At 40.5% G+C, this 12,843-nt stretch overlaps 1 protein-coding gene across 4 annotated transcripts in view; it reads right to left on the bottom strand.

Moving 5' to 3' along the window:
* Nucleotides 1-12,843, bottom strand: part of Pde3b (phosphodiesterase 3B) — a 163,297-nt gene that overhangs the window by 50,054 nt on the left and 100,400 nt on the right. For all 4 annotated transcript variants that reach the window (NM_017229.2, XM_039109460.2, XM_039109453.2 and 1 more), the window contains exon 5: nt 12,618-12,724. In NM_017229.2, coding sequence (NP_058925.2) covers nt 12,618-12,724 — 107 coding nt within the window. The remainder of the gene's footprint in view (nt 1-12,617; nt 12,725-12,843) is intronic.

Below are 12,843 nucleotides of genomic sequence, written 5' to 3'. Positions count from 1 at the left end.
CCAAGAGGAAACTGTATAAGGCCTCTGGGCTCCCGTGGGGGAGGGCCCAGGAGCGGCAGGGCCCCTGCCCGAGACACCGCAGGAACCTGAAGGAAACAGACCGGATAAACAGTTCTCTGCACCCAAATCCCGTGGGAGGGAGAACTAAACCTTCAGAGAGGCAGACAAGCCTGGGAAACCAGAAGAGACTGCTCTCTGCACACGCATCTCGGACGCCAGAGGAAAACACCAAAGGCCATCTGGAACCCTGGTGCACTGAAGCTCCCAGAAGGGGCGGCACAGGTCTTCCTGGTTGCTGCCACCGCAGAGAGCCCGTGGGCGGAACCCCGCGAGCAAACTTGAGCCTCGGGACCACAGGTAAGACCAACTTCTATGCTGCAAGTGACCTGCCTGGTGAACTCAAGACACAGGCCCACAGGAACAGCTGAAGACCTGTAGAGAGGAAAAACTACACGCACGAAAGCAGAACACTCTGTCCCCATAACTGGCTGAAAGAAAACAGTAAAACAGGTCTACAGCACTCCTGACACACAGGCTTATAGGGACAGTCTAGCCACTGTCAGAAATAGCAGAACAAAGTAACACTAGAGATAATCTGATGGCGAGAGGCAAGCGGAGGAACCCAAGCAACAGAAACCAAGACTACATGGCATCATCGGAGCCCAATTCTCCCACCAAAACAAACATGGAATGTCCAAACACACCAGAAAAGCAAGATCTAGTTTCAAAATCATATTTGATCATGATGCTGGAGGACTTCAAGAAAGACGTAAAGAACTCCCTTAGAGAAACACAGGAAAACATTAATAAACAAGTAGAAGCCTACAGAGAGGAATTGCAAAAATGCCTGAAAGAATTCCAGGAAAACATAAATAAACAAGTAGAAGCCCATAGAGAGGAGTCACAAAAATCCCTGAAAGAATTCCAGGAAAACACAATCAAACAGTTGAAGGAATTAAAAATGGAAATAGAAGCAATCAAGAAAGAACACATGGAAACAACCGTGGATATAGAAAACCAAAAGAAGAGACAAGGAGCTGTAGATACAAGCTTCACCAACAGAATACAAGAGATGGAAGAGAGAATCTCAGGAGCAGAAGATTCATAAAAATCATTGACTCAACTGTCAAAGATAATGTAAAGCGAAAAAAGCTACTGGTCCAAAACATACAGGAAATCCAGGACTCAATGAGAAGATCAAACCTAAGGATAATAGGTATAGAAGAGAGTGAAGACTCCCAGCTCAAAGGACCAGTAAATATCTTCAACAAAATCATAGAAGAAAACTTCCCTATCCTAAAAAAAGAGATACCCATAGGCATACAAGAAGCCTACAGAACTCCAAATAGATTGGACCAGAAAAGAAACACCTCCCGTCACATAATAGTCAAAACACCAAACGCACAAAATAAAGAATATTAAAAGCAGTAAGGGAAAAAGGTCAAGTAACATATAAAGGCAGACCTATCAGAATCACACCAGACTTCTCGCCAGAAACTATGAAGGCCAGAAGATCCTGGACTGATGTCATACAGACCCTAAGAGAACACAAATGCCAGCCCAGGTTACTGTATCCTGCAAAACTCACAATTAACAAAGATGGAGAAACCAAGATATTCCATGACAAAACCAAATTTACACAATATCTTTCTACAAATCCAGCACTACAAAGGATAATAAAAGGTAAAGCCCAACATAAGGAGGCAAGCTATACTCTAGAAGAAGCAAGAAACTAATCGTCTTGGCAACAAAACAAAGAGAATGAAAGCACACAAACATAACCTCACATCCAAATATGAATATAACGGGAAGCAATAATCACTATTCCTTAATATCTCTCAACATCAATGGCCTCAACTCCCCAATAAAAAGACATAGATTAACAAACTGGATACGCAACGAGGACCCTGCATTCTGCTGCCTACAGGAAACACACCTCAGAGACAAAGACAGACATTACCTCAGAGTGAAAGGCTGGAAAACAATTTTCCAAGCAAATGGTCAGAAGAAGCAAGCTGGAGTAGCCATTCTAATATCAAATAAAATCAATTTTCAACTAAAAGTCATCAAAAAAGATAAGGAAGGACACTTCATATTCATCAAAGGAAAAATCCACCAAGATGAAGTCTCAATCCTAAATATCTATGCCCCAAATACAAGGGCACCTACATATGTAAAAGAAACCTTACTAAAGCTCAAAACACACATTGCACCTCACACAATAATAGTGGGAGATTTCAACACCCCACTCTCATCAATGGACAGATCATGGAAACAGAAATTAAACAGAGATGTAGACAGACTAAGAGAAGTCATGAGCCAAATGGACTTAACGGATATTTATAGAACATTCTATCCTAAAGCAAAAGGATATACCTTCTTCTCAGCTCCTCATGGTACTTTCTCCAAAATTGACCATATAATTGGTCAAAAAACGGGCCTCAACAGGTACAGAAAGATAGAAATAATCCCATGTGTGCTATCGGACCACCATGGCCTAAAACTGGTCTTCAATAACAATCAAGGAAGAATGCCCACATATACTTGGAAATTGAACAATGCTCTACCCAATGATAACCTGGTCAAGGAAGAAATAAAGAAAGAAATTAAAAACTTTTTAGAATTTAATGAAAATGAAGGTACAACATACCCAAACTTATGGGACACAATGAAAGCTGTGCTAAGAGGAAAGCTCATAGCACTGAGTGCCTACAGACAGAAACAGGAAAGAGCATATGTCAGCAGTTTGACAGCACACCTAAAAGCTCTAGAACAAAAAGAAGCAAATACACCCAGGAGGAGTAGAAGGCAGGAAATAATCAAACTCAGAGCTGAAATCAACCAAGTAGAAACAAAAAGGACCATAGAAAGAATCAACAGAACCAAAAGTTGGTTCTTTGAGAAAATCAACAAGATAGATAAACCCTTAGCCAGACTAACAAGAGGACACAGAGAGTGCGTCCAAATTAACAAAATCAAAAATGAAAAGGGAGACATAACAACAGATTCAGAGGAAATTCAAAAAATCATCAGATCTTACTATAAAAGCCTATATTCAACAAAACTTGAAAATCTTCAGGAAATGGACAATTTCCTAGACAGATACCAGGTACTGAAGTTAAATCAGGAACAGATAAACCAGTTAAACAAACCCATAACTCCTAAGGAAATAGAAGCAGTCATTAAAGGTCTCCCAACCAAAAAGAGCCCAGGTCCAGACGGGTTTAGTGCAGAATTCTATCAAACCTTCATAGAAGACCTCATACCAATATTGTCCAAACTATTCCACAAAATTGAAACAGATGGATCACTACCGCAATACCTTCTACGAAGCCACAATTACTCTTATACCTAAACCACACAAAGACCCAACAAAGAAAGAGAACTTCAGACCAATTTCCCTTATGAATATCGACGCAAAAATACTCAACAAAATTCTGGCAAACCGAATCCAAGAGCACATCAAAACAATCATCCACCATGACCAAGTAGGCTTCATCCCAGGCATGCAGGGATGGTTTAATATACGGAAAACCATCAACGTGATCCATTATATAAACGAACTGAAAGAACAAAACCACATGATCATTTCATTAGACGCTGAGAAACCATTTGACAAAATTCAACACCCCTTCATGACTAAAGTTCTGGAAAGAATAGGAATTCAAGGCCCATACCTGAACACAGTAAAAGCCATATACAGCAAACCAGTTGCTAACATTAAACTAAATGGAGAGAAACTTGAAGCAACCCCAATAAAATCAGGGACTAGACAAGGCTGCCCACTCTCTCCCTACTTATTCAATATAGTTCTTGAAGTTCTAGCCAGAGCAATCAGACAACAAAAGGAGGTCAAGGGGATACAGATCGGAAAAGAAGAAGTCAAAATATCACTATTTGCAGATGATATGATAGTATATTTAAGTGATCCCAAAAGTTCCACCAGAGAACTACTAAAGCTGATAAACAACTTCAGCAAAGTGGCTGGGTATAAAATTAACTCAAATAAATCGGTTGCCTTCCTCTATACAAAAGAGAAACAAGCCGAGAAAGAAATTAGGGAAACGACACCCTTCAACGACCCAAATAATATAAAGTACCTCCTTGTGACTTTAACAAAGCAAGTAAAAGATCTGTACATTAAGAACTTCAAGACACTGAAGAAGGAAACTGAAGAAGACCTCAGAAGATGGAAAGATCTCCCATGCTCATGGATTGGCAGGATTAATATAGTAAAAATGGCCACTTTACCAAAAGCGATCTACAGATTCAATGCAATCCCCATCAAAATACCAATCCAATTCTTCAAAGAGTTAGACAGAACAATTTGCAAATTCATCTGGAATAACAAAAAACCCAGGATAGCTAAAGCTATCCTCAACAATAAAAGGACTTCAGGGGGAATCACTATCCCTGAACTCAAGCAGTATTACAGAGCAATAGTGATAAAAAAACTGCAGGGTATTGGTACAGAGACAGACAGATAGACCAATGGAATAGAATTGAAGACCCAGAAATGAACCCACACACCTATGGTCACTTGATTTTTGACAAAGGAGCCAAAACCATCAAATGGAAAAAAGATAGCATTTTCAGCAAATGGTGCTGGTTCAACTGGAGGTCAACATGTAGAAGAATGCAGATCGATCCATGCTTATCACCCTGTACAAAGCTTAAGTCCAAGTAGATCAAGGACCTCCACATCAAACCAGACACACTCAAACTAATAGAAGAAAAACTAGGGAAGCATCTGGAACACATGGGCACTGGAAAAAATTTCCTAAACAAAACACCAATGGCTTACGCTCTAAGATCAAGAATCGACAAATGGGATCTCATAAAACTGCAAAGCTTCTGGAAGGCAAAGGACACTGTGGTTAGGACAAAATAGCAACCAACAGATTGGGAAAAGATCTTTACCAATCCTACAACAGATAGAGGCCTTATATCCAAAATATACAAAGAACTCAAGAAGTTAGACCGCAGGGAGACAAATAACCCTATTAAAAAATGGGGTTCAGAGCTAAACAAAGAATTCACAGCTGAGGAATGCTGAATGGCAGAGAAACACCTAAAGAAATGTTCAACATCTCTAGTCATAAGGGAAATGCAAATCAAAACAACCCTGAGATTTCACCTCACACCAGTGAGAATGGCTAAGATCAAAAACTCAGGTGACAGCAGATGCTGGCGAGGATGTGGAGAAAGAGGAACACTCCTCCATTGTTGGTGGGATTGCAGACTGGTAAAACGATTCTGGAAATCAGTGTGGAGGTTCCTCAGAAAATTGGACATTGAACTGCCTGAGGATCCAGCTATACCTCTATTGGGCATATACCCAAAAGATGCCCCAACATATAAAAAAGACACGTGCTCCACTATGTTCATTGCAGCCTTATTTATAATAGCCAGAAGCTAGAAAGAACCCAGATGCCCTTCAAGAGAGGAATGGATACAGAAAATGTGGTACATCTACACAATGGAATATTATTCAGCTATCAAAAACAATGACTTTATGAAATTCATAGGCAAATGGTTGGAACTAGAAAATATCATCCTGAGTGAGGTAACCCAATCACAGAAAAACACACATGGTATGCACTCATTGATAAGTGGATATTAACCCAAATGCTTGAATTACCCTAGATGCATAGAACACATGAAACTCACGAAGGATGACCAAAATGTGAATGCTTCACTCCTTCTTTAAAAGGGGAACAAACATATCCTTGGGAGGGAATAGGGAGTCAAAGTTTAGAACAGAGGCTGAAGCAACACCCATTCAGAGCCTGCCCCACATGTGGCCCATACATATACAGCCACCAAACAAGATAAGATGGATGAAGAAAAGAAGTGCAGACCGACAGGAACTGGATGTAGATCTCTCCTGAGAGACACAGCCAGAATATGGCAAATATATAGGTGAATGACAGCAGCAGACCACTGAACTGAGAACGGGACCCCCGTTGAAGGAATCAGAGAAAGGACTGAAAGAGCTTGAAGGGGCTTGAGACCCCATATGAATAACAATGCCAACCAACCAGAGCTTCCAGGGACTAAGCCCCTACCCAAAGACTATATATGGACTGACCCTGGGTTCCAACTGCATAGGTAGAAATGAATAGTCTAGTAAGAGCACCAGTGGAAGGGGAAGCCCTTGGTCCTGTCAATACTGAACCTGCAGTGAATGGGATTGTTGGGGGGAGAGCGGTAATGGGAGGAGGATGGGGAGGGAATACATATATACAAGGGGAGGGGGAGGGATTAGGGGGAGGTTTCTCAGAAAATTGGACATAGTACTACCTGAGGACCCAGCAATATTACTCCTGGGCATACACCCAAAAGATGCTCCAACATATAACAAAGTCACATGCTCCACTATGTTCATAGCAGCCTTATTTATATTAGCCAGAAGCTGGGAAGAACCCAGATGCCCTTCAACAGAGGAATGGATACAGAAAATGTGGTACATCTACACAATGGAATATTATTCAGCTATCAAAAACAATGGCTTCATGAAATTCATAGACAAATGGAACTAGAAAATATCCTGAGTGAAGTAACCCAATCACAAAAACAAACAAACAAAAAACAACAACAAAATACACATGGTATGCAGTCACTGATAAGTGGATATTAGCCCAAAAGCTCAAATTACCGAAGATACAATCCACAGAACACATGAAGCTCAAAAAGAAGGACGACCAAAGTGTGGATACTTCAGGCCTTCTTCAAAGGGGGAATAAAATATTCATAGTAGGAGATATGGAGACAAAGTTTGGATCAGAGACTGAAGGAATGGCCATTCAGAGTCTGCACCAACTGGGGATCCAGCCAATATACATATAGCTACCAAACCCAGACACTATTGGTGAAACCAAGAAGTACATGCTGACAGGAGCCTGATATAGCTGTCTCCTGAGAGGCTCTGCCAAAGCATGACAAATATGGAGGTGGACCCTCGCAGCCAACCATTGAACTGAGAACAGGGTCCCCATTTGAGGAGTTAGAGAAAAGACTGAAAGAGCTTGCAACTCCATAAGAACAATACCAACCAACAAGAGCTCCCAGGGACTAAACCACCATCCAAAGAGTACACATGGACATACCCATGCCTCAGTTCCATATGTAGCAGAGGATGGCCTTGTTGGGCACCAATGGGAGAAGAAGCCCTTTGTTCTGCCAAGGCTGGACGTAGGGGAATGTCAGGGCATGGAGGCAGGAAGAGGAGGTGGTTGGGGAGGGAGAACATCATTATAGAAGAAGGGGGAGGGGAATGAGATAGTGGGCTTATGGACAGAAACCAGGAAAGAGAATAACATTTGAAATGTAAACATAAATGTTAAATCCAGTATCATATGTAAATCTCCTGTTTCTAATTCCTATTTCTCTTGACTAGCCATAACATTTTACTGCTTTTTCATATTTACATCTTAACATGCATAAAAGAATTGTTATGGAAGAATGCTGGATAGTCTTTGATAATCCTCTACAGTATTTTTTAATGCTTTTAACTTTTATTTTATGTGCATGAATGTTTTACCTGCAAATATATTTGCGTACTATTTGTGTGCTTCATTTTCCCATGAGGCCAGAAGAGAGGATCAGATTCCCTCCAACTGAAGTTACAGGGAGTTATAATTTGTTACGTGGGGGCTACAAATCCAACCCAGGTCTCCTGTAAGAGAAACCAGTGTTCCTAACTGGCAGCCATCACGATCATTCACTATGTTATATTTTTAAAATATCTTCATCAACGAAGTTTTAGATTATCTAATCTTGGATTTTTTTGTTTACTTATGTGTTATTCATGTATGTTGGTGTGCCTGTATGTGCATGCCTCTGTATGTGCATGTGTTTGTGTATTGGAATATATGTGTGTACGCATATGAAGGCTAAAAACCACCTCTTGTATTGTTCCTCAGGAGTTTCCCACCTCCAACCCCTTTAATGCCAGGTCTGTCACTGACCTGAGACCAGCCACATAGACCAGGCTGGATGGCCTGTGAGCCCCAGGGATCATCCTGCTTTTGCCTTTCCAGTGGACTACCACGCAGGGACTCAACTGAGGTCCTTACCAAGATATTTCCCCATTGCTAGAATCTTTAACAGAAATTAGTTCTCAGAAATCAGTAGAGAAGCAGTTCTGAACCTCTGGGCAGCGATCCCTTTGGGGTTGGCAAATCAGATGTCCTGCATATCAAATATTTACATTACAATTCACAATAGCAAAATTACAATGAAATAATTTTATAGTTGAGGGTTATCACAACATGAGGACAGCATTAGAAAGGTTGAGAAATGTGCTAAGAGGAAAACACATAGGTCTGAGTGCCTGCAGAAAGAAACAGGAAAGAGCATATGTCACCAGCTTGACAGCACACCTAAAAGCTCTAGAACAAAAAGAAGCAAATACACCCAGGAGGAGTAGAAGGCAGGAAATAATCAAACTCAGAGTTGAAATCAACCAAGTAGAAACAAAAAGGACCATAGAAAGAATCAAGAGAACCAAAAGTTGGTTCTTTGAGATAATCAACAAGATAGATAAACCCTTAGCCAGACTAACGAGAGGACACAGAGTGTGTCCAAATTAACAAAATCAGAAATGAAAAGGGAGACATAACTACAGATTCAGAGGAAATTCAAAAAATCATCAGATCTTACTATAAAAGCCTATATTCAACAAAACTTGAAAATCTGCAGGAAATGGACAATTTCCTAGACAGATACCAGGTACTGAAGTTAAATCAGGAACAGATAAACCAGTTAAACAAACCCATAACTCCTAAGGAAATAGAAGCAGTCACTAAAGGTCTCCCAACCAAAAAGAGCCCAGGTCCAGACGGGTTTAGTGCAGAATTTTATCAGACCTTCATAGAAGACCTCATACCAATACTATCCAAACTATTCCACAAAATTGAAACAGATGGAGCACTACCGAATTCCTTCTATGAAGCCACAATTACTCTTATGCCTAAACCACACAAAGACCCAACAAAGAAAGAGAACTTCAGACCAATTTCCCTTATGAATATCGATGCAAAAATACTCAATAAAATTCTGGCAAACCGAATCCAAGAGCACATCAAAACAATCATCCACCATGATCAAGTAGGCTTCATCCCAGGCATGCAGGGATGGGTTAATATACGGAAAACCATCAACGTGATCCATTATATAAACAAACTGAAAGAACAAAACCACATGATCATTTCATTAGATGCTGAGAAAGCATTTGACAAAATTCAACACCCCTTCATGATTAAAGTCCTGGAAAGAATAGGAATTCAAGGGCCATACCTAAACATAGTAAAAGCCATATACAGCAAACCAGTTGCTAACATTAAACTAAATGGAGAGAAAGTTGAAGCAACCCCAATAAAATCAGGGACTAGACAAGGCTGCCCACTCTCTCCCTACTTATTCAATATAGTTCTTGAAGTTCTAGCCAGAGCAATCAGACAACAAAAGGAGGTCAACGGGATACAGATCGGAAAAGAAGAAGTCAAAATATCACTATTTGCAGATGATATGATAGTATATTTAAGTGATCCCAAAAGTTCCACCAGAGAACTACTAAAGCTGATAGACAACTTCAGCAAAGTGGCTGGGTATAAAATTAACTCAAATAAATCAGTAGCCTTCCTCTAAACAAAAGAGAAACAAGCCGAGAAAGAAATTAGGGAAACGATACCCTTCATAATAGACCCAAATAATATAAAGTAACTCGGTGTGACTTTAACCAAGCAAGTAAAAGATCTGTACAATAAGAACTTCAAGACTCTGAAGAAGGAAATTGAAGACCTCAGAAGATGGAAAGATCTCCCATGCTCATGGATTGGCAGGATTAATATAGTAAAAATGGCCATTTTACCAAAAGCGATCTACAGATTCAATGCAATCCCCATCAAAATACCAATCCATTTCTTCAAAGAGTTAGACAGAACAGTTTGCAAATTCATCTGGAGTAACAAAAAACCCAGGATAGCTAAAGCTATCCTCAACAATAAAAGGACTTCAGGGGGAATCACTATCCCTGAACTCAAGCAGTATTACAGAGCAATAGTGATAAAAACTGCATGGTATTGGTACAGAGACAGACAGATAGACCAATGGAACAGAATTAAAGACCCAGAAATGAACCCACACACCTATGGTCACTTGATTTTTGACAAAGGAGCCAAAACCATCAAATGGAAAAAAGATAGCATTTTCAGCAAATGGTGCTGGTTCAACTGGAGGGCAACATGTAGAAGAATGCAGATCGATCCATCCTTATCACCCTGTACAAAGCTTAAGTCCAAGTGGATCAAGGACCTCTACATCAAACCAGATACACTCAAACTAATAGAAGAAAAACTAGGGCAGCATCTCGAATACATGGGCACTAGAGAAAATTTCCTGAACAAAACAGCAATGGCTTATGCTCTAAGATCAAGAATCAACAAATGGGATCTCATAAAACTGCAAAGCTTCTGTAAGGCAAAGGACACTGTGGTTAGGACAAAACGGCAACCAACAGATTGGGAAAAGATCTTTACCAATCCTACAACAGATAGAGGCCTTATATCCAAAATATACAAAGAACTCAAGAAGTTAGACCGCAGGGAGACAAATAACCCTATTAAAAAATGGTGTCCAGAACTAAACAAAGAATTCACAGCTGAGGAATGCCGAATGGCTGAGAAACACCTAAAGAAATGTTCAACATCTTTAGTCATAAGGGAAATGCAAATCAAAACAACCCTGAGATTTCACCTCACACCAGTGAGAATGGCTAAGATCAAAAATTCAGATGACAGCAAATGCTGGCGAGGATGTGGAGAAAGAGGAACACTCCTCCATTGTTGGTGGGATTGCAGACTGATACAACCATTCTGGAAATCAGTCTGAAGGTTCCTCAGAAAATTGAACATTACACTACCTGAGGACCCAGCTATACCTCTCTTGGGCATATACCCAAAAGATGCCCCAACATATAACAAAGACACATGCTCCACTATGTTCGTAGCAGCCTTATTTATAATAGCCAGAAGCTGGAAAGAACCCAGATGCCCTTCAACAGAGGAATGGATACAGAAAATGTGGTACATCTACACAATGGAATATTATTCAGCTATCAAAAACAATGACTTTATGAAATTCATAGGCAAATGGTTGGAACTAGAAAATATCATCCTGAGTGAGGTAACCCAATCACAGAAAAACACACATGGTATGCACTCATTGATAAGTGGCTATTAGCCCAAATGCTTGAATTACCCTAGATGCCTAGAACAAATGAAACTCAAGACGGATGATCAAAATGTGAATGCTTCACTCCTTCTTTAAAAGGGGAACAAGAATACCCTTGGCAGGAAGTTGAGAGGCAAAGATTAAAACAGAGACAGAAGGAACACCCATTCAGAGCCTGCCCCACATGTGGCCCATACATATACAGCCACCCAATTAGACAAGATGGATGAAGCAAAGCAGTGCAGGCAGACAGGAGCCGGATGTAGATCTCTCCTGAGAGACACAGCCAGAATACAGCAAATACAGAGGCGAATGCCAGCAGCAAACCACTGAACTGAGAACAGGACCCCCATTGAAGGAATCAGAGAAAGAATTGGAAGAGCTTGAAGGGGCTCGAGACCCCATATGAACAACAATGCCAAGCAACCAGAGCTTCCAGGGACTAAGCCACTACCTAAAGACTATACATGGACTGACCCTGGACTCTGACCTCATAGGTAGCAATGAATATCCTAGTAAGAGCACCAGTGGAAGGGGAAGCCCTGGGTCCTGCTAAGACTGAACGTGATTGTTGGGGGGAGGGCGGCAATGGGGGGAGGATGGGGAGGGGAACACCCATAAAGAAGGGAAGGGGGGCTGGAGATTTAGCTCAGTGGTAGAGCGCTTACCTAGGAAGCGCAAGGCCCTGGGTTCGGTCCCCAGCTCCGAAAATAAGAACCAAAAAAAGGGGGGGGGGAGGGGGAGGGGTTGGGGGATGTTGGCCCGTAAACCGGGAAAGGGAATAACACTCGAAATGTAAATAAGAAATACTCAAGTTAAAAATAATAATAATAAATAAATCCAATAAAAGAAAAAAACAAAAATAGAAAGAAAGGTTGAGAAACACTGTTAGAATGACTTGTCAGGTTATAGGCAGGGAATTTTCTACCCTCATACTAAATATTTTACCACAATTATCATTTTATAAAATCAATACACTCTCCTAAACAAATTTCTCTTGTTCTGGATCTGCACCTATATCAAGTCAGTAAAATAATTCTTTATGTTCTATCCAAATGCTAATGTCTATCAAAGTATATAGTACGTAGATGAGGAAAATCTGTTTATTGAGTGAACTCACAAATGAACAAAGTAGTAGTTGACACAAATGGCTTATTCATGCTAATACAGTATATGACATTCAAACTTTGTGCAAGGAAAAGTATTACATTACTGTATGGCTTGAGGGCTCCATGGCTTAGTTAAGAAGAGCCATCTGTAAGATAGACAGGATGATGCACACCTAAGTTCTAACTACTCAAAAGGCTGGGGTGGAAGGATTCCGAGGGTGTAGTCAGCCTGTACAACACTAAGACTTTTTGTAAAACAGGATGATCTCTTACCAGCTCTTCTCAGACCTGCATGGTGCGTCAGCGACACAGATGATGACCTCTGCTTTGGAATTGTCATAAGATTTGAACTAAAAGGCCCATTTAGGTGGCATCCATGACTAAAAAAAAGAAAAAGGAAAAATTTTTAGATCATAAAAATTCCCTTCCTTTCTATTTTCTCTTAGCAAATCCATTAGCAAATTAGTACTTCTACACTCCAACATAGGACTTCTGTGTC

The sequence above is a fragment of the Rattus norvegicus genome, chromosome 1, assembly GCF_036323735.1.
Source record: "Rattus norvegicus strain BN/NHsdMcwi chromosome 1, GRCr8, whole genome shotgun sequence".
Taxonomy (NCBI): Eukaryota; Metazoa; Chordata; class Mammalia; order Rodentia; family Muridae; genus Rattus; species Rattus norvegicus.
Note: the sequence above shows the minus strand (reverse complement) of the source record. Positions and strands in the feature narration are given on the sequence as shown.